This window comes from Haliotis asinina, chromosome 5 (assembly GCF_037392515.1).
Source record: "Haliotis asinina isolate JCU_RB_2024 chromosome 5, JCU_Hal_asi_v2, whole genome shotgun sequence".
Classification (NCBI taxonomy): domain Eukaryota; kingdom Metazoa; phylum Mollusca; class Gastropoda; order Lepetellida; family Haliotidae; genus Haliotis; species Haliotis asinina.
Genome location: NC_090284.1, coordinates 41725962 through 41749992, shown reverse-complemented (window position 1 = coordinate 41749992; position 24031 = coordinate 41725962). Strand labels below are relative to the sequence as shown.

The 24031-nt window shown below is 40.8% G+C and overlaps 1 protein-coding gene across 2 annotated transcripts in view; it reads left to right on the top strand.

Annotated features, from left to right (window-relative positions):
* The first annotated feature begins 6688 nt into the window (after positions 1-6688).
* The window catches only part of LOC137284481 (neurogenin-1-like), a 65317-nt gene continuing 47974 nt past the window's right edge, over positions 6689-24031 (top strand). The window contains exon 1 of one of the 2 annotated variants that reach the window (XR_010956906.1): positions 6689-7710. Coding sequence is in view for 1 of the 2 variants with exons in the window: in XM_067816305.1 (XP_067672406.1) it covers positions 6689-7465 (777 nt within the window). In the remaining variant the exon portion in view is untranslated. Of the gene's footprint in view, positions 7798-24031 lie in introns of those variants that run through there. The other variant, XM_067816305.1, reaches the window with a different exon arrangement.

The window sequence follows — 24031 nt, the reverse complement described above, 5'->3', positions numbered from 1 at the left end:
CACAAAGCGACCATAGCGATGTGACTGTCTTACGTCTATACTTATACACAAACTAACGACGGTCGTAGTGTCAAGATCGCTTTCTATTGACGGGAGCATGGTTGATGTGTAGGTGAAATCCCAGGTTCACCCACTACGGAAAGTTATGTCCATTGTTCTTGAAAGTGTTCTATTAGTACAACTGGTTAAGTGGCCTTGGGCATTTAGTTTTAATTAAAAAAAACCCATACAATTGTACTTATCTTTGATAGTCTAATACATTATACGCGTATTAAAAACGAATGCGGTCGTGGTGTAAGCCGTTTAATCTAGCTCATTACGACAGTTATTTAAATGAACCCCGCTCTGCAAAGCCCTCGCAGAGTTGATTTACATAACTACCTTGTAATGATGACCTATACATATCGTTCGTCTGGGAAGTACATTACTCCGGTCTTTCGTCCCACATCTACCAGACACACCGTGATATAACTAAAATACTGTTCCAGCAGACATGAAACTGAACTCGCCTATTCCTTCTTAGAGAGGCATTTTAGAAATTGTAGACATGACAGTTGACTATAGAGAGAAGTTTGGTTTTCCTTCGCGTATTCCCTTTCTCCATCTCTACGGCACAACTCGTTGTTTATGGCCCAAACAATGAGAGCGTTGTAAGAGGGAATGTATGATTTCAGTGAGTAATCAGATTTTATTTCACAGCGGTCAAGAATGGAGTACCAACCTGTTAAACCAGATGCCGGAGTTTGAGCAGTTGTCTACCCCACTGGGGAGAGATGATACACACCGGCCTGACCACCCTATTCCCATGTGAGGTCCAGTATATACCTTACCCGTTCAGGTCGTGGCTATTGTAGCCAGCAACGATCCGCATTGTCCCATTGGGATATGTAGAAAATGGTTTGTCAGTTTACTGTTCCAAAAAACAAAGTAAGAAGGTTTAACAAAAACATGGGAAAACTTAGTCTTTCAATGTATTGGGTTAAACACCCCCAAATTATATGGGCTTGTATGTAACAATTATTCTTTAAACTCTTAACGATCAAGAAATATGTTTTTACAACCTTGTACGCAGATTGGTATCGCTGACCTAAAGGTGAAAATAACTCCTATAAAAATGACAGACATAAAGGGAATATTATCTGCACCAGGGGTCAGAGAAATTGATAGGTTCCTTAACATAAAATTTCATTAAAATTAGGTTTAATCAAAATTTCCGATCACTAAAATCATTGTTTTCCCTTGAGGAAACCAGGGAGGTTGGTCGAAAAAAGCTGTTTCAGATAAGCCTAATGAAGACAACAAATCGGTCACCTGCATGTCGATCCGATGTCTATTTATCTTACAGCCTCAAATTAATTAGAATTGATGGACATAAGAGAGTGAGGGAGAGTGACACCAACAAAAAGTGAGAGCACCCCAGGGGCTATAAAACTAACGCCCCGCAGAAACCCCAATCCGGAGACAATTTCACCTCGCTGATTTGAATACTCCACACGTGACTAAGCCGAGATATGGCGATTTAGTCTCCTGCTCAAACACTCTACAGTGAATTCACGCAGGCAGATCAACAGGCCATTGTTGATCGAGAGACATGAGAAACTCGAGGGATGACCAACTTTTTTTCCTGTCTACCAGATCGCATGGCAGGAAAAGCGTGGGCCACGTGCCCTAACGAGCGCCACGCGCTTGCCCGGGTGTCGCCTGTGTAATGATGGTGCGCCACGCTCCCTCAACTGAGAGAGTCGGGAAAGTTTGTAAACTAATTTCTCTTGCCAATATGATCACCGTGCTTCAAAGGCCATGCATGAGGTTGGGAACATGGAATTTAGTATCTCACGCTCTTTGGAGAAAGTAATAAATATAGTAGAACGGTGGTTCGGTGCTGGGAGATTGTCTGGTGTGTGTTAAGGGTGGTTGACAAGCGAGCCGCACGTGCATTATGTGTGTTGAGAGCATGACGGCATGCACGTGTATTTGACATACATTTCATACCTCCTAGCTATCAGTAGTACTATTTTATTGATATGTGTCTCGATGTCAATTTATATGGAAATGTGTGTTATTATCTGTGTTTTCCCTTCTTTAATTTAATTAACGTTGGGTTGTCACCTTTGTTCGCAATCGATCGTCAGTTTTTGCCGGAAGATTCTTGTCAAGTCACGGACTATCATCCGAACATATGCCCTCATGAAATAGACACAAACCTTTGTTAATCAACATTAATTCACAAACCTTCACCATCAGACATTTCACATAAAAATCATTTTAATTACAACGTAAAATGATTTGATTTAGCGTCAATTTGATTTGTATCTGCGGGACAGTTTATCACTATCATCATTTGCCATTTTGAAGAATCATCGACATATCTCGTTGTCAGCCTTGCAGAAAATCTGCAATAACAAACCCATCATAAATAACACACTATTAGCACAATAATGAGCGAGGATTCCATTGAGATGCTCTCAGTGAGTTCGGAATGTTCCGATCGTAGTCTTTGATCCTTCAGCAAGAGTTGCACGCCCTTCTGACTCTGGGACACTCACTAGCCGGATGACCACCCCAGAACAATAGCGACTGTCCACTGGCCGGTGGCCTTGCTGGGATGATCGGACACTTGGACAGTGGTCAGCTGAAGCGACAATAGAAGGGAGACATGTAATTAGGACAGTATCGGATTCACCTGTAACGATGGACAGTGACCAGTAGGGGTCGCGTCTATGCCTGCATTTCACATTGGGACACATACATAGGGATCAAAGACCCTCGATGGCGGAAGGGGACAGGGGCTGCTATCAATAACACGCCTGTAATAAAAAGAAAATATGCACATGTCAAACATAAACAAATTATTCTGAACATCAAATTTGAGAGATGTGGCTTTGTAAGGAGGCTCACGGTATATTAACAATGGCCTGATGGGGCTGTTTCAATTTTATTCAAATGTTAGGCACGTGCAAGATCGTATCGGTTTCAAAATGAATATTTCGTGTGTCAAAAATGTTAAAGATGAATTGCATTTTAGCTGACCAGTGATGAAGTGAAAATCTCCTGATTAGCTAAGGCATGCAGAACCACCCCCCCCCCCCCCCACCCCACCCCAAATGTCATGCGGGAGAGCTAACCATAGTTAGGACTGAAGTTAACACGACACTGATATACCACATGAAAAGTGATCATGGTCCCGTTTTAAAAACCTATCGTAGAGCTCGGACTGTCGTACCCCAAATACTGTATCATACACTGACGGCAGTCGTAGCGCTTAGACAGCATTGTGAAACGGGACCCGGAAGATAAATCTCGTATATGTGTACCAGAGTAATCCAAATATCCCGGTATCTCGTCTTTTGCTGAAATAAAACTAAGTTTAAGCTATAGAAGACTAAATCTCGTAAGATTGCGAACAGTACAAAGACGTATAAATCCGGGAAAATGACAGTGTACACCTATATAGGTTTAACTGAAACAAAAACTGTTGATGTGTTTGATACATGTATCATACTTGTGTTTTGGACCTAAACTTGCTCCGAACGTGGTAGCTTTTTTGATAAAATTTGAAATATTTTAGTAAGGGTTTAGTAACCTGTCCTCCCGTTCACGTGTATGGGTTCCGTTGTTCAAACCGATCTAATTTCCATACCACATCACATATAGTCGTAGCGCTGACAGTGTTTAATCTATATGCACCGGGATCATGAAGTAACACATAGGTTTCTGTATTAATATGAAGTAGTAATTCGTCACATTCGTTCATAACATCTGTGTATGTAAAATTACAAGTCAGTAACGACGACCGAGCAAGTTTAAATTCGGTGATATCTCCCACCTTCCGCCCACCCTTGTAGAAGAATAAAGCATGACGATTCTTCAAGGCAAATCAAGGGACACCAATCGAAACTTCTTTATGGAAGCTAAATTTACATGGAGAAGGGTGTAAATTTTGTTCTGGGTGTTAAAAATAGTTGCGTCGACGCGGGGAGCCACCGGCATCAAAGTGGCCGCTGGTCTGAATGTACCGCGGACACACCTGGACAAGACTGACCACTTTATGGGGCAAACGTTACGACCGTATTAACTCGAAGACGCATTGTGTTTGGTTTATAACACTTGCTACAACCTATGGTGGTCCGCGGATTTGATAGAAAATTATTAATCAACACCTTACGCGATTAAAAAACCCTTTTTATTTCGGAAGATTACATCCCAGGTTAGTGTGTAACACCCCGTTGCTCCCTGCTGGAAGGATTGGCGGTTGGGTGTGAAATAGTTGATACATTCTGTAACGTTTGTGAGTCTTTTCATGGTTTACTGTACGCATGCATCGCCTTGAGTGTGATGAAGACAATAAACGCATGCATTTTGCTAAATGCGCGAAAAACAGATGATGTTAATATTTTTTTGAATTACAACTGATGATGTTAATTGTTTGTTGAATTATAATTCAGGGCAATATGTAAAACGTGAACCAGTTGAAACCGACAATCATCATCATCATCATCTTCATAATCTCAACCACCATCGTCATCACCGTCCAGTTTTTCATTTCCTGCAACATATATTCATATTGTATTGTACATTTGACGTTTTGTCATTTACAATCGCTCTCCATGTGAAGTGGTGAGAGGTCACTTAGCTGACTTTAAAAAATGCTAATTCCCCGGAAAATTGTACTTAGTATGCAAGTTATTTCTTTCAGCAGTCAATATTTACACATTGTTCCCTGTCTCTATAAATATTTATGGACATTTCGTTTTAAGATTGCCAATATTTCCTCATCTATTTGGCCTAGTAATAGTTAAAAGTCGATAAAATAATATGTTAAAACAAAGACACACGTGTTTTCATTTCCATATTAAATGTTGGCAAAACAATGAAACTTTCAAATGCAGTACAGGAAGATACACCATGCATACAAGCATGCAATACGTGCCACTATATTCATATATACGGAGCTGACGGCAAGTATTCGTTATTGCTGTTTAACGCCCCTGTCTTTATATGCAAGGTCTGTCATGTCAGTCTAGGAGGTTTAATAAGTTTCAAATTTTGATCTGACAATACAGTACCAGTCCGCTGGGGTACTAAGACATACAATCATATCAAATCAAATCTTTTAGCCTCACCCCGCGACCCCTCTACAAGCATAGTTGTCTTTCTACCAGGGGTGAATGGGCATGGAGTCGTGCATACCCTTGTACATGGCATTGCACATAGCCTTATTCATTGCCGTGCACATAAGGTTGTACACAGCCTTGTACATAACATTTTGCAGAACTTTGTTCATAACATTATACTTGTATATAGCCTTGTATAGCACTGTTCATAGCCTTGCACATGGGATTGTAAAGAGCCTTGCACATGACATTAAGCATGCTGTTGTACATAGCGTTGTGCGTAACCTTGCATGGCGTTGTTCATAACCTTGTACATGGAGTCAAACGTAATTGTATGTAGCGTCGTAAACAATATTGTAAATACCATTGTACATACACCCTTGAAAAGGCCATTCTCATTTTTGCACGATAATACGTCAATACTGTTTTCGAAACATTTATTTAAATGTAAGATGTACACGAATCTGAGTATTCCTTTACAACACAATAATGTTCACATGATTTCAGCTATTGACAATATGCATTATACAACGAGTTCCTAGATCTCTAATGAGGCCTTGGAATGAAATCGTAACCCCCCAAGTGTCGTTTTATTTCTTAAAAGCGACACCTTACGAAGAAACCTGCATTTCAAGTGGTTTCTCTGATGGCCCCGACAAACCCACTAATCTGTACACTGCGCTCCCTACCTGGCCCCAGCACGCGACTGCTGGTCGCTGATTGGCTGTTTGATTTGGCCAATCAGGTGTATCATGGCACGCGAGCCTCGAGTCCTCGTGACAGGGCGGATGGCCCCTAAATCATGTCGGAAGCCGTCCTATTGTATGTGTGTCATTGTTGTGATTCTCTATGTGATTCCGCTACTGCCGGTCGCGTGCTGATCCCGCCCCGCACGCGAGTCACCATCAGCCAATCACAGCTTAGATACCAAAATAATCCGTTGAGGATGAAATCTCCGAAGACCATCCCACTGCACGTGGCACGTACCACAAATAAAGCAAATTACAGTACTTAACATTTGTTTTCGTTTTTTTATTAAAACATTTAATTTTAAAAAAGAAATAGTTGAAAGAAAATTAATGTTCGGATATGTGTAAGTAACCAAAAGGAAAAAAACAGATTGAATTATGAAGCATTTCAAATTATCACAGCTGGAAATAAGTTAACACAAATGTGGTATATTTTTAAAAGAAGTAAGGGCATGTTAACATTTCATTTTCTCATGTAGTTCAATGTAAGTAAATATTTTATGCATTTTAAAACCCAAGTCCGGGTTACGCGCAGCGGCCCACCCATTAACTAGTCACTCGGCCTTCGTCCCAGCCCGCCGACGTGTCACGTGACAACTGTCAAAGTGTCCGGTGTATTGTGTCTCGCCTGAGACGACAATAGCCACCCTGGGGAGACGGGTATAAATGGGGCAGGGTTCAAACTTAGGCTCACACTCTCGCCGAGACCCACATAGCAAAGTTCACTCGCTTGCTCAGAGTTTCTCACACGGATACTCAGTCCAGCCTTTTGGCCTGCTACATTTATATTTGACTGTTTTTGTTGTTGTTGTGTCACTTCGAACCATGCTGCAAAACAACGTAGAAGTCAGCAAGGACAACGTCTTCGACATGAATCTCTCTGACAACACCGTGATGAACGCCGAGGACAAAAAGTCCGAATGTCAGTCACCGGAAAAGAAGAAACGTTCAAGAAAGTCGCGTGCAAAGTCACGTGATCCGCTGCACCAGAAACAGATGCAAGTTACCAGACGCGGACGTGCAAATGACAGGGAGAGAAACAGGATGCACAGTCTCAACGACGCCCTCGACGCCCTTCGTACAACGTTGCCAACATCGTCAGAGGGAAAGCTGACCAAGATCGAGACTCTCCGAACAGCGTACAACTACATTTGGGCCTTGTCCCAAACGCTGAAGATCATCGACAACGATGACAAGATGTCCTGCACGAAACCCGAAATGGACACACCACTACCATGCTCCTTCACCCCCAGCAACCCCGTCTCACCATCCAACGATTTCTACATGTCCCCTCATCCTGAGTCCCCCGGCAGCGACATCTCAAGCCAATACAGTCAGCAGGATTCCACCTTCGTCGACAGCGACTACAGCCAACAAGATTCTACCTTCGTCGACAGCATGAGTCAGAGCTCCTTCTCATACACAGACAGTACTGAAGGCTATTATCAAGACACCCAAGAAAAGAACTTTTACTACCAACAGAGTCAGAGCAAGCCTCAGCAGTATTCTCTCAACAACCCATACGAATACCCCAACGAACAGTGTCTCTATCCCTTCCCCCACCCCCAAGGGATGGGCAGTATGACCTCTCTAGTGCTATAGAAGGTATTCGTGAGCATCAGTTTCTGTGATATAAACTCGTTACGTTGTGGTGGCGTTCTTCCAAGAGGTATTCCGTGAATGGTTTCACCAGATTTCACAAAAGACTTTGATCTCAGGATTTCACCGATGTGCAATTACCAGATGGACGTGTTTCATACAGTATATTTTGTATTGTGTCTGTATTCGAGTGGTTCCTCCGGACCAGGTATCGTTCAACATGGTATATATTGATGTTTCTAATATTTGTTGCTATTATGGATACACTCGATTTGAGTAATGTTGACTGTTTGTCTTTTTGGCATCATGCCTACAATAAAATTTGTTGACCCTAACTTCCTCCTTATGTTTTACTTGCTACTCATTATTATATGCATCTAGTTTTAGCAAGTTCATTTCTGCATTTCGAAATTTAGTGATGAATGCTCAAATGTACAATTTTGTACGAAATGGGAAAAATCTATTCTCGTGAATGGAAGGGGTTTTGTAGCTCTTATTCGGGAAACACTTAAATGGTTTTGTCTGGTCGAGACTGGATTTATTTCCAGGCCGCCCACAGAGCTGAAACATTGCGAGTGCGGCGTTTGACAACAAACACAACGTAAAGAGATTGTCGGTATGTTTTGTCGCATGGATACTTATATTGTCAGGTACCTACACTCGACCCTCAAGGAAAGGCCACGGAGTTTTTAGAAACAAATATTGTTTTTTTTCATTTGGTAGTTCCCATACACTCTGCATGAAATGAGACACGGGTTACTTCGTATGGTGTGGTCACGTATATGTACATACAGAGACAAGTGTAGAGTATCCCGTCTAGTTATAAGATATAATTGGATTTGACTACGCTGGTCTTCTATAATCGCTGCTAGTTATGGAAGTGTTATCCTGCTGAGATCCAGTTCGGTATGACCCATAGCTACAGTGTTTGTAAATATTTGTGGTCTCATGATATTGCTGGAATTTTAGTACATGCAATAAAACTACCTTTATCACTCACCATAAGCATCATATTGCATATGACATCACCCATTGATTTAATATTCTCCATGCCGATATGACAGTTGATGTACACGAATACATTATCCACGGGGTAACGCTTATGAGATCTTAGGTTTACAGTAAGGAGAAACAAGTAGTTTTAATTCCTAAACATTACAATCAGATAATACTAGTCTCAAGACACTAGCACCTTTCAGTGTCTCAAATATTTCGCTCATCAGCTGAGCTAACACGCGTATGAGAAAGTGATGATGAGAATACCATGGTATTTCATGACTTTCGTCACATTGAATACATCCACCCTTGATATCTCTACCGTCGTTTGCCGCTGAAACATTTATACATCGACGCATATCACAATTAAAGACAGCATAAAGTATTCACGCACAAAATTACATGCAGTTTCACTATTTAGGTTTGAGACCGTAAAATATCTTCATGTACTGGTTGTCATAATTTGATATTTAAATCTTTAATCTCGGTTTGACTTCGTGCGTATTGAATTGGTGAAATATGTTGGAAGTTGGCGTCTGGTGCGTTTTTGCTCTGTAATCACATATTTTCAAAAGATGTGATGATACCATATTTTCTAATTCGTGTAATATTTAACACACTGTTTAAACACATTTGTTGATAATCCGGTTTGTATCAACCGAAGAGTTTATTTGGCGTTCCGTATAATTGTTTCAGTTAGGCAACGTATCCTAGGTTCAATCAAACATTTTATATGTCTAAATTGGTTGGAGCTGCGTAAATACTTCGAGATATATCGGGGATTCTTTACAAACGCAACACGATGACTGAAAGGGGATTCACAGTTCGACTCAGCGGTGATTGACTGTATATACAGCTCGAAGTAGAAACAGTAGTGTGTCGCACAGCCAGTGAACCACGTTATTTTACCTTCCGATCAACCCTTTCTGGAGCGCTGAGGCCTGAGATGAAACAAGTGAGGTTTTCCCAGGTTCTCCTGCCATCCCATCGAGGCTCCTTTTCAAATGGAATTTAAAACGAATTATGTTTTTTTCAGAAATGATAAACGTTCAGACTCTAAGTTGTGTTTGTCTAGCACATGGCCGAAAATGCCGATGAGATGTAAAACTTTAATTCACTTAACTAGTCTGTTATATAAACAGTAGAAACAGCAATTCACTTTCAAACCTTCCCACTAACTATTCAAAAAGTACAATCTATGCGTCGATCTACATCTACAACACAATCAAATTGCGATTGATTATGGATACAAAAGAGGTGGATTCAATAATTGTTACGTTCAATAATAACATTTCTTATCATCATCGATCTCACGTGCTTCGAGCTAGTTATTGAGATTTATAAAGTATTAACACGATTACGTGATTTATTTACCCCAATCAGTTAAATCGTGTGGTACCTGCATGTAACGTTCATTGTACGAAAAACACTGAACGAGGCCGACGTGTGTCTCGTGAACAGAGGCCACGCGCGAGGTCAGAGGTTACCTGGTCTAAATATGGAAAGTGCTGCAATTTGGTTTAACTCGCTATTTTCCGTGCTCAATCGTCCATAATCGGTCCACCCTCCACTTCCAACCAGCTCTCGAAAACTCACAGATCATTTGGGATGGGCAGGCAGCCATGATGCTTGATAAGTACGTTCCTAAACCGATAAAATAGTGTAGATAATTGATAAAGGTGTTTGAAAAGTACGTGAGTGTATTTTATGACTGGTCGTCCCTCGCGTCAATGCATCGCCCAAGTGTGAGGGGATAGACGGAGCTCCAACAGCGACACCATGGCGTCCGATTATCAATACCCGTCTATTGATGAGGACAATGGACCGACTCATGGCTTCCTGGGTGATATCATTATAGTGTAGCAGATCCAAGAAAGGTGTTTTAGATGAAGACAGGGATCTATTCAGACGGATGATAGGCTTAGGCTGATAGTCACTTGTACAAAAATTAATGTTCCGAAAAAAAACATTTCTTTCAACACCAAAAAGCACTCGTTCTGATCCGATGCATAATGGCGAATATATAGACATACACTCACGCTGTTAATGAAACCATGAGCAGAAGTGAATGAGTCGAAATATAACAATAATGTTGAGAATCATGCTTTTGCTGAATGGTCTCAACAGCCAGGTTTACATTGTAAATGGAATTTACGCTAGTCGATGGAATATGGCTTCACAGTCGAACAATGGGGAAGTTCTTTGCGTACACCTTTTTACTATAATGTAAGCGACGTTTCGATGAAGATGCTAACACGATTACTAAGTGATGTGTATCAGCGACACGACTCCCTGTCGTTCATCACACGAACGTTTAAATGCCACTCGAAGACGTTAGGTTGTCAGTCGCAGTTGACCAGTTCTGATCAGATACTGTGCTAATTTCTCAAATGTCTCAGTTAAGACTTTTCTGCCTCCCACTCATTGCAGTTTAGTATATATGACACATCCATCTGTGTACCTATACTGAACAGCATATTACCTTGACGCCTATGTACATGTATATACGCCCTGTGCTGTGATTGTCTTTACTTTGTGTTGATATGTACACGATGCCTTTCCTTAGTGTCTCATGATATTTGGTGGGACATCGTATATTTTATAGAATAACTTTACTATCACTTTTTACCGACTTACAATGGTCACCATTATAGAATAGGTTTCTTTATCCCTGTTATGTCTGACTAAATCAAATCTGACTAAAGGCGAAGTTATGCTGGGCCCAGCATATTTACATCCTTTTATGTGGAGTCTCCTATAGGAACATCGCTGTTGTTAGAGCAGCATATAGTCCCCGAAATAAGGTTAAGTATAAGGTTACAGAAGTAATTCTAAAGAGGAACCATCGAGTATTATAGAACCCTCTAATCTCGCTTATTTTCAAACCTTGGGTTAAAAATAGGATCAGTATAGGCTGATAGAGCTAAGACGGGGTGTGGGTTTATACGAGGGGCTGGGATTTGCTGGTGGGTTGTAGAATGGTATGAGGGTGATTGTTTTGTGAAATAGATACTGCAGGGTCCGGATTTGTAGGAGACTATAAGGATGGGTAAATTGGTGTTTCTATGAAGATGGTGTGGGGAATAATGAATCTTATGAATCCGTCCTAAGCGCACCCGGGGTATGCCGTTGGTAGCGCACAGTGGTCTTATGTAGTGTCAGCATTCAACAGGCACAGTTTGAAGACATCTTCAACTTATGGAATATCCCATCAATGTCTAAGAGATTGCTTCCACTAACAGTATGCCACAGGTCCAATATGCAATATCCCACGGATTCATTATGCAACCAATATGCCATGGGTTCAATACACGAACGATATACGTCGGATTCAATATGAGATCAATATGCCATAGGTTCAATATACGAACGGTATACATCGGATTCAATATCAGATCAATATGCCATAGGTTCAATATGTCAACGGTACACATCGGATTCAATATGAGATCAATATGCCATGGGTTCAATACACGAACGATATACATCGGATTCAATTTGAGATCAATATGCCACGAGTTGAATATGCCAACGATACGCCACAGATTCAAAGTGTGCTCAGTATGCCACAGGTTCAATACACGAACGATATGGACGGATTTAACACGAGGTCAATATATAATCGATTTGTCACACATTCAAAATGCACTCAAAGTGCCATCATTTCAATATGCGGTCAAACCTAATGATTCACAACGGTATCTCTCAATATGCTAAAAGCAATGTATGCAGTCAGTATTAAATAGATTTAGAATGTGAGAAGGTGCAATGTAAAAAGATTGAGGGTCGATACCAAGCATCAAAACAATACCCAATATGTAAAAAATGCTGTGCAATCATTATGCCAAACTGTGCAATATGCGACCAAACCGTTTATGCAATACCAATCACATATTGATTGACAAGTGCAATACATACAGGATATCAGCGCCCAGTGCTTAAAACATATAATCAATAATCAAAGTTAGAATCGCAGTTATACGACATTTGTACAATTATTACCATAAGATCATTGTCGCAACAAGCCATAAAACATGATGGACGCACATTCTGTTGTATATAGTACAAAAAGAAAGGCATTTATTAAACACAGTTTATATATATTAAACATATTTTTTATTTATTAAGTGATATTTATATTATTGATGTTCGTAACTGCATTGTCACATGTACTTTGTGGACAGAACATTCTGGCAGATTGGTAGTCAGTTTTCCCCCACTGGTAGTCGTGTTCAAGACGCGAAGTTAACGTTGACGTGATCTAGATACAAAATAACAATATTTGAAAAATTGAAAGTGTATGCATATGTAAAAACTGTATGTTCATTATATTTATCTTACAAATGTCCTCTTGTAGTCGTGACATCTAATACGCATGCCAGAGCCACGCGAACAAACTCTCTTTCACACGTGCACTCTTTATCACTAACTCAGTATACTCACAAACGGACAGGCCTCTCTAATTCCTTTAAATCTCTCTTAAATCATATCCATTTTACCACTGACAACACTTATACCCAGTCTTAAAAAAACAAAGCCTGACCCCAGCGTCCTGCCCAACTCTCCCCCTCCCTCATTCAAGATGGCCGCCCCGCCCCAATAACCCCCTCCCCCGCCATCTTCTCGAGTCTAAGCTCCACGCGGTGCCTGTTGTCTAAACTCCACGCCGTGTATCTGTTATGTATCAAGGGGGACAATCAATCATTTGATTAATTACACCGTTTTGTTATTGGATCTACCATCACAGAGAAGTTATGGTCCCACGGCGAGCAGTTTTCGTAATCTGTTTAATTCCACGTTTGGGCCTCTGACACACGGGATTGTCTGACTTTCGGGCTAGAATTGTCGCAGCTCTTCATCACGTCAAACCGAATCTTTTAATAGTATTACACTCATTGAGGTCGTTCGCTACCTTATGATTACGTCCAATTCTCTTGAGATGATTTATTGGAAAATGTGACTCAGTTCTATTGGTTTGTTTTTTGATTATCAGTGATAATTGAAATGTCCGAAGAGTAAATACTCTCTGAGTAAAGTTTACACATACGTGTTATATCTATTAGATATATAGATATATAGATATATAGATATATAGATATATAGATATATAGATATATAGATATATAGATATCTATTACATGGTAGATAGCACGAAAAATATATGAGAGATACACGAAGAATATGCAATGGGTGAAGGATATATACGATATACATAAATGATATATCTGCATTCTTTTGTTAAGTCCAAGACAAGGGATTGCACGAAGGATATACATGTATAAGAGATACAAGGAATATATATAGGGTTATGTAAAGGATATATACATTTTCAGAAAGTATATGTGTAATATCTTGGTGTTAGATTCAATACACGAAGATATCTTACAGGTACAAGGAATGTGTAAAGATTACATAAAGGATGTATGATATATATGCATAAAGGGCATATAAATGATTGCATAGGGCATGTATAACATATGTACATCGTGGAGAGTAAAGGGTTACACGAAGATAAAATGGGGTTCAACGTCGCCCCAAAAATATTTCACTCATGTACGTCCTACTTGCGTGTGCATGCGTGGCTGTCTGTACTAGCCCAGACTTAAGCTGGTTTTATAATGTTAGCTCTTTGTGATACCATGCCGCAGTTAAGTATGAATACCCTACTCAGACACATTATTCTGACTGCGAGCCAACCTGTTCTTGTTTGTTGTAGCCATTAATGCCAGGCAGGGACTAAAATATACCATATTTTAACGTCTTTTGGTGTGTGGAGGGAATCTATGGTTGTCTACTTCGGTAATATGACGAAAACGACGTTTCATTGTATAGTTTTACTCCTTTGTCATCACAGTTTCTAGCTTTCATTCATCTGATGAAGGATTAAGAATCATTTTGGCAGCACTGTCGCACTGCGACGATACCACATGTTTGCAAAACACATCCGAGCATACCCTGTATCTGTTGATTACACTTTTACTGTTTCTCTGGCTTATCGTAAAGTACACAAAATACTCGTCGTCCTTTAATTCCTATCAGCCATGCGATTGGACTGTTCTCTGGCCTATTACAAAATACAAAGCATACAAGTCAATTTTTAACTCTCATCAGCAATACGATTGCACTGTGTTTTGGCTTATTGCATATTGGCTTACAAGTCAACCTTTAATTCCCATCAGCTTTGCTCAAATATGTCACCAGAAAAGAACGTATATGCAGTCACTGAAAACAGAAAACAGCCAATATTTTCCAATCTACTGTTGTTTTTAAAGGCTCTTTGTGACATTTGCATAACACAGGCAGCAGGGCAACACAAAATACAAACAAATTCTATATGACCAATGTTCGTTCTGTAAAACCCTGTTGTTCAAACACCATTTATTTTCATTCCTTCTTTGGAATAATAACAACAACGTCTTTGTGCATTCTAAGTTACAAGTATTCGTCAATACGGTAATTTGTTAATTCGGACCCTTTCACTGAGAAGTGCACCCTCCGAGAAAAGAAGTTTCTCTCTAATTCAAAACATACTTCTTATCAGATGAAACGTTTATTGTGAAAATATTGCTTGGGCAAAATATCATTTTCATCAAATACAGTTATAACAGCCATGCTCTGGGTGCCATTGTCCAAATGGATCTTACCGTTAAGTTGATCGTAGTACCCATAACGCACCATAAACCTACTACAGTCTTTGCATTAAAGTTGTTTTGTAGAATGGCACCCATATAAAATATGTACAGTATAAATAGATTTTTTTCTCACGAAGATCTGTTCCCTTTTTTAAATAACGTTCAGTGTGTATCTCCCCAAATATGTTTATTTTATACTTGTGATTACAACCCTAAATTATTTGATTTGATTTGCTTGAATCATCGGCAATAACAATCTTGAGCCATACCCGACACATGCGTAATTTTCTTGGATCCCTTATTCGAAGTCATTAACCAATGGGTAGACACTAGAAACGTGAAGAAATATCGGATGTGTTTGTGATAAAACTCCATCGAGAATAGTCTCATTAGGACAATAGAATGCAAAGTGTTTAATTAAAGCCACGACATCAAGAATTATAGGGTTGAGGAGAAACCTGCGATTAACCAGGTACAAGTGAATTATCGTTGTTGGTCGTGTCCGTTGCGCATGCGCGAGTGAGACTGCACCATTCTGCGGCAGATGGCACGAGGCTTTGCAAAGAATAAAGCCTGAATTGGACAGGTTGCCGACTTCGGCCCTGGGGTGGGTAGATTGGGAGGGGCAGGAAAGCTGGTATTGTCAAGTGGAATATCAAAGGAAGATAACGGTTCTCAACGGGAGGACGGACCTCTTAGTTTTCACTTTAATCAAATCGCAGTTATCAAGTGATGGGCGATTTAATTGAATAAATCATTATATTGTGGATAGACACGAAAGGCTGCGGACTGGTGGTGATTGTTTACACATAAAACTGACAATCAATAAAATAAAATGATAAGGCGCTCGAGGAAATTTGAAATCACACATGCGACGGAGCTCATTGCTGCAACATGTCCTGTAAGACGTTGTTATACTCAACACGCAAAATACAGCAACAACATTATATACGCTAATATATGTCTCAAATTGGGATTTTTATACGTATTGGGATTTGTGTATATAACTTAGGTTTCTTTTGTGGACAGTACGCCATACTGTTTGTTCGATCCGCGTTAAAGCACCTCATTGTACCACAATGCTTCATAATGTGATCAAATGTAATATAAACAAGTACCACATTGTAACATGTACAGTAATGTACAATAATGTACAATTATAAAAGAACCATGGTCCAGCGCAAACCTGGTACCATCACGTATAATTATGTGGCATCAAGTACCAACTTGTACCTTCATGGATCATTATATGTATAATGTATCTCAGACCGAGGTGTCACCACGCATCCTCAAGAATCATAAAGCACCGTCGGTTACTAATATACACCCGGAAGAAACACTATACATCTTCAAAGGCTAACGTATGTCCCAGTTCCACCATACACGTCCATGTGCCACTGTGCGACCGCAAGTACCACCATACACCCCAAAGTACCACCATACGCGCCCAGTACCACTATCCCAACTCCCCGGGGAACATACACCATGCACCCTCTACTCCCAGCATGCTCCCTTCCTTTAGCCAACCTTTCTAATCTTCACTGACAACGCGACACACATACCGCGAAGCCGTCTCTGCACCTCATGCATAAAGCAAATATCCAATGCACTCGCACAGTCAGCGACAGGCAAGTCGCAAGTCGAAATACACAGCTTTGAAGACAGACAAGCTTATCTAAGTAAGGTGCACAATCACAGCACAGTCGCTGTGAAGACAAATACCATTTCCAACCAAGAAAACAAATTACGTATTTTCGCGAAAAGGTTAAAAAATAAATATGAATGTTTAGACAACCCCGAAATCACATGTACCAGTTTTCTGGGAAAAAATACACAAAAAAAAAAGAAAACAAAACATCTACATTTAGTTATTTAGTTGACATGTAAGCTTGATTCAGGATGTAATTACATGGTCTTCAAATACATTTCAGCGCTGACACAGCAACAACGTCATCGACTGTGGAGGGAAGACAAAAACTATCACCAGCCACGAAAGTAAACGTTATTTGCGCTAATAGTGGCGGTTTCGCAAAATGATCCGAACATGAATAATGTTTTGCTGACATTTATGCGTTTCACATGATGCAATTATCTGATTGAATGACCTTTGAACACCTTATCATTAACACGGCAAAGAGTGCATCTTTCGTATGCAACACCGATATGTCGTAACGCCAAGCTTGCCCTATGCAATAAGATCTACAAGCTCTTAATCCCGAGCAGTGAACCATACTTTAATCTGCAGGCAAAAGATGTCTTTGTGAATGGATGGCAGGTGTCCGTCTCCAGATTAAATACCCATCAAGTCATTTATTCCTGCAACACAGAGAGACAGACACACGTGAACAAGCAATTGTAATATGCATGATGCGATTTTGATAGAAAGGAGTGACATGACTTACATTGCCCAGATCGGTTTTACGAGAATAATTATTTAGTGAAGTAGGTTTGAGATGCAAGGTAACAAAATGGAACGTGTGTGTTGACAACGGTGTTGCGTGTTGCTGCTGTCGCAGCCTGCATATACCTGGCTATTAAAAACACCTTTCAATCCGCTCCCCGTTGGTGCAGTTGCGATGGAGTAACACTATAGAATTAATTGAAGTTTAACTGAAGTGGGGTTTGCGACGTGGCGACACGCGATGTCGTTGCCGACAACGGATAAGAGGATATGATTAGTGGTGTAAATTAATCTCAATCATTTTTGAAAGAAAAAGTAACCCGATCTTGTACAAGCCACGATGCTATGGTGCAGTGGTAATCGGGGGAGACAGAGGGGAGATGCTTGTATATATCACAGAATTTGGCCGCAGGTGGCTGGGGAAACTTGACCCCAGCCTACAGAGCCAACACACCAATAAAACGCCGTCACTGCAAGATTGAACTGTAAGGGGCTCCAATCAGGACATTTGTGAATAATTAGTTATAATATCAGTGGTGGGTATGTGGGTGGGACATGCGGGTGGGGGCCAGGGGGTGTTATGTTCACCCTCATCGTCCATGTTTCCGTCTTCCTATTCAACGCATCTCTGAATGGGTTCGTTGAATGTTTCACAACGAGAGATGATCTTGCGTGTATTTTGAGCAGTCTTCTGAGGGGTCAAGTCGGCAGCTGAGAACAACGTTCATTCTAACCTTTATTTTTTTTGTCACTCGTTTCATTAGGCTGAGATGGATGACTTTGTCAGTAGGGGAACACAACAGAACTGTCATAAATGGTGTCCGATTCAAAGAGATTTGTTTCACGGTATCTGAGGGTACATTGTGGCATGAGTGAACAGAGGACTCTGTATATATAATGAAATATTGACGCGCCGTTTCGGTCTAAGATTAACTCTTTTCAATTTACGTTTGTGAAAATGACATTTGTTTGTAAGGTCACCAACATCTTTGTGTCCCACATTCTGCTCCAGGGTGAGACAGGGTGGGTAGGTAGACCCCCCCCAAAAAAAACAAAAAAACAAAACAACATAATCTAGAACAATTTTAAAAAAATGTTCTTGATTGAAGTACTACCGATTAATTTCTGTTTTGGGATATGTGAACCATTTGTGATATAATACAATTCTTATACGTCTATATTTGCAATAGAAAGGTTTTTGTAACGGCTTTGAGGGCGTGAGTGAGTTTAGTTTAGTTTTAAGCCGCTTTTAGCAATATTCCAGCCGTATCACGATGGGGTAACGGCGTTGAGATTTAAATAGACCTGAAACAGACTTGGCTTGTGAAAGAATGAGTGGTGAATGTGAAAACGACTGTAGATAATACCTATGCACGTTTATCTCCATATGAGAGCATCTGTCATTATCACTGACACTATGAGCGTGAGTGTATGCTTGCTCTATTTAACTGTATTATTTGATGCAATTCATTTTAACCATTTTATCTATGCGTTTATTTTTATAAGTCTCTTTTAACCTCTTGGCAGCTCGTTCATATACATTATATGTACGTATACATTAAATGTGTGTACAAGATGAGACTAAAATAAACAATCTCTCAGTCGTTGTCTCTCTCTCTCTCTCTCTCTCTCTCTCTCTCTCTCTCTTGAAATTGGTTAGCTTAAAGACAAGAAAAACAAAAGATGAAGTTACTTTCATCTTTTACTATGATTACGATATGGTGGTTAATTGTGTAGAAATTAACTCTGTTGATTTAACAGGACAATGTTTTATGAAACGAGTGTCACTCGAAAACTAGGGATGGCACAGTTTTCACGTTGTGACACATCGTCCACTCAATCATTGGTCGCGGTCAAACTCTCGCCACATCGCACGTGCGTTCACGTGTTAGACATTCGTCTTCTCCAAATACACACTTTCGCGCTATTTGATATCCACTTGAAGTGAATTGAAGAAACTGATTAATTGTTTCTTTGACTTTCACGGCGACAATGTTGTTGTAAATTTCACCTATCAATCTATCAAACACTTGTCCGCACGTGGACAGAGCGCGCCGTCAATCATAATTCGGTCAATTAGAAATTAGTTGCATGTGTACATTTCGTTGGACAGCCGTCGGCCGCTTGACCAAACAGTGGACAGCGATTTGTGACAACTGGTCTCAATGAAGTAGCTTGGTTTATGCTCGTAATCGTTTACCTGCGGACGTTGTGCGATGCGGTCGTAAAGAAAACACTGTTTGATGTCAATAGACTCTCTGGTTTCTGCTTTGGGTTTGTTAGACATAAACTCATTTCTTTATCGACGGACACTGTCCGCTCGTTCCATCTGTCACACTTACCAGGCACGCGCGAGCAAGGAGCGGGGACGGCGGTCTCCTTATACAGGGAAACGGTGTTGCCTTGGTCGATTCATAACAACGTCCCAGAGACAATAAGTGTGATAAGTAGCCATCAGCAACTGTTCTTAATCGATGACTAACTGGAAATCACTAGAAGCCTGATTGATGTCCGTGTTAATGTCTCTGTGATCAAAGTAACGAAATCAGAATGCCCACACGTTGCTTTTAAGAATGTTATAATTATTTGTATTACTTAATTACGGCAGGAAATGACCCTGTGAAATTCACTGGTCTGGTTCAGATAATTAACAATGACGTTTAAGTGAATCTGTAGATTACAAAGTTACAAAAAAAACTTTATGTATAGCAATTTCTGTATTTTGCTGCAAAAGCGATGTTTAGCAACATCATCAGCCTCTTTGTTGAAACACGGTTAATACAGGAAGATAGACTTTTGATTCTTTAAACAATGGACAGAATTATTGCTTTGAAATTTTCTTAAATTCAGTGGATTTACTTTTTGTTTAAAGCGATACATCACAAGTTAGAGATCAGTAGAGTCTCAAAAAAGAGAAAATTAGTAAAACTCACATACAGTCTGTAAATACACGAAAGGTTAAGGCTGTACAATCCCTACTCGTATAACAATCGAAATGTCAGGTTTGAACTTTGAATTTTTCTTTGTGGAAAATAATGCGATTCTATTAGCTGTGTTGGTGATTGTCCGAGTTGTATGCATCTCATATCACAGGTCCACACAGAACGCTCGGCAGATATTGTTAAAAATAATAAACTAGATATGAGCACTGACGCCTGAGTGAACGATGGACAAAGGCCAAGGCTAACGTATTGGACGTGATCTGGCTGGCAGAGAAGGGGGAGTTCTGGGGGGCGAGCGACGCCACGGGAGGGTCGAGGTATGAATGGAAAAATTATTCGAAAGTGATTAGGAATGGATCTGATTTCATTTTGTCTGTCGCCAAAACGAATGAGAAGACAAATAGTAATCCAGAAGTGACAATGTAAAAAACGCACTCGTGTCGCCATTGTTCCGCCAATCGTCTAAACTTGACGTGTTCTTCTATTTTTGAAAAGGATAAGAATAGTATAACGGGTAAGTGGGAGGCTAGTATGTCGTGACGCGGACCTTCGGGCCAGGGTAAACACTGGGGTTATACTATCTGTTTGTGGCGGGGTGATAAGTGTAATCTCCGAATAAGTAAACATTTGTTTAAATTGTTTACATCTGCTTCGGTAGACTGACCGCATTATATAGTGCGGACAATGCTAGTGTGTATGTACAGTTTGTGTCGTCATCTACATCCATCAAGTTCAAACAACACGCAATAACGTTAGCGCTCATAAGGAACAAATAAACTGGATTTTTATCATATGAAATTAAATTAAGCTACGACCAGTGTAGATGAAAGCTAGGTAAACACGAACTGGATATTGTCTTTTTCCTCGTCCTTAGCAATATTTCGGCGATATTCGGTTGTGGAAATCAGACTTCACAGAATCGAACCCGGATCGTAGGCATAAATGCCAAGTGTTTGAACCACAAGGCTACCCAACCATCCTTGATGCTTATATAAAGTGATTTGCTATTCGAAACATTCCAATAAGTATCCACCACCACGTCTAAACACTTAAAGCAAAAGGTAAGTAGAAAAAGTGTGTCATCTGCGTTTTACGCTGCCTTTAGCAATATGTCAGCAATATCACCGCGATGGACACCAGAAATAGACTTCAACGACTGAATTCATGTGGGGAAGCGAACCCGGTTCTTAGGTGGGACGACAGAAAGCTTTAACTAACCACCCCCAACCCTAAAACGAATTGGGTGATTTCCACGGGAGTCGTGTTTGTTTGTGTCGTGCGATGTGGACCGTTCTTCATGTCATCGATCACATGTTTCTTTGGTCAAGAATAGTTTCAGTACTGCCAATTGCTGCACAAACTCTCATTTTGTTACAAAATTGTATTTAGATCGCAGTGAGGACGCGGGAAAGTCTCATCTCGCTCTTGAGAGTGTTCATAATAGTTTTGACTATTTGCCTACCCATGACGCCCTGTGATTGCGAATGTTCTGCGCCAATATCGGAAAAGCCGAGTTCTACCGTACACGCAAACGGACATAATTCCCTTTCGTCTCAGATCATAACCGTGTCAGTCTGATCTAAACATTATTGGGACGTCCTATAATGTTGATATGAAGATTATACCTTGCGTCGTGGAATGTCCATAGAATTACACGCGGCACCGCCCTCCCATCTTACTGGTAATTACAGCTGATCTAGCGGCGCGCTGTATTACTTTCAAGCAGAAAAATATCATTCCCTGTCCATTATTGATACCATATCATTGAGTAAGGTTAATAACAGACAGCAGTGTCCACATCCTATACCACGACAATGCAGCAGCGTTTGGAATATTCCGGTGAAACTCTCACATTGTATGATCTGACGAAGTTTCTATTGTAACGTATGTCTTGGCGATCGCTTTGGATTTCGCCCTCATGGTTAGCCTCCTCTGATCAAAGGTGGAGTACTTCAGGAGTCAGGGCTCTTGAGAGTCCGGGCTTTGTGCCAGTAGTCCCGGAGCCACCTGTATCCCAGCTTCTGTGTTAAACTGTAAAACCGACCTGGCCCACCTTCCCATATCCTGCTGCTTGACGGGCCAGCTCGATCTGCTTTCGTTTCCACTCTAACGGGAAAAACGGAGGAAAACTATTCCGCCTTTTTTAAGAAACCCGCAGAGAAATTAATCTCAGTATCTCGGGGTGATTTGCGCTGGTGGCAACTCAGAGGAAAGACAAAAGGTCGTGCGTGTCTGTTGAGCACGTGCATCCATGCCCTTTGGTTTGTAAATTATCACCTTGAGTGAGCGAGAAACACAAGCACGACTCGGGACCTCAATTAAAGAGGCCCTGGATGGTGTAAATTGGGCCTCGGTGGCGCAAATCCTTCGAAGGCCTTAGGGGAAGGAAACACGTGTTTAGGGAGGGACCCTCCCACCAGTAACACATCCCCATGCTTCACTCTCTGTTCATCATTAAACTCACTTTTTTCTTTGTTTTGGAATGACTTAATCTCGTTGTTTTGGATGCTCTTTGTTGGGGAACGCGGACCCCAGATACGCAAATACGAATGTTAGGCGTACAACAATAGGTGGACATCATTCCCGTTCTGGTTTTCACGGCAACCAAATATTACGATATTGTTACGATGAGCGGGGCAGGGTTATAAATCTAGCTTATTGAATGAGAGAAACTGATACCAGACAGTTTGCTTCAATGGATACGCGGGTTCCAGCTCTCGGTTTACTGAAAGTCAAGTCACGTAATACGAACGTAAATTACTACCGCAAAGAATGTAAACTGCTAACACAACATTAAGAAAATTGCTCTGAAACACTACGTTGCTTTGCCCATCTGTGCGTGTGTCTCTCTATGGCCCGGTGGAGTAGCCCAGGGGTTAAAGCGTCCGCTCGTCACGCTGAAGACACGGGTTCAATTCTCCACATGGGTACAGCGTATGAGGCCCATTTCAGGTGCTAGAATTACTAGAATACTCCTAAAACCGCCATAAACTCAGTGGTTTGGTGTTACTCCAGTGCATAAAGCGTTTGCTCGTCATACCAAAAGTTCGGGTTCGATCCCTCCCAGTGCGTGAAGACCATATGTATGTACCCTGCCGAGAAACGTTAGCCAGATTAATGAACAATTTTAAGTGTCTATGGTTTTCAGATAGCATGACTTTTGATCGGGTGGGATAACATTCAGATCATACCACGACAGGCGTTCTTTAAGTTCAGTTCGTAAAATGCGCTGGAGTAGCCTAATGGTTAAAGCGTTCGCTCGTCACTGCAAAGATCCAGGTTCGAATCCCTCATGGCCTGTATTTGTGAGATCCATTAATGCTGTTCTCACTCCGTGGTACCTCTAGCACATTGCTAAAAGCGACGTAAAACCATACTCATTGAATTCATATGTTGCACGGATGATCATGATCATGAACAGGATCAAGGCTTCAAGTCTTCATCACTATAATAACGCAAAGGCTCCACCACTCACGGATGTGTACATGGCGGTAGTGTCTTTATATGAAAATAATTTAATTGAGTTATGGCAGTCGATTCTGTCAGATGGTACACTGTGGACTTAAGTTCGGCTGCAGCGATTTGCGGAAAAAGTAAA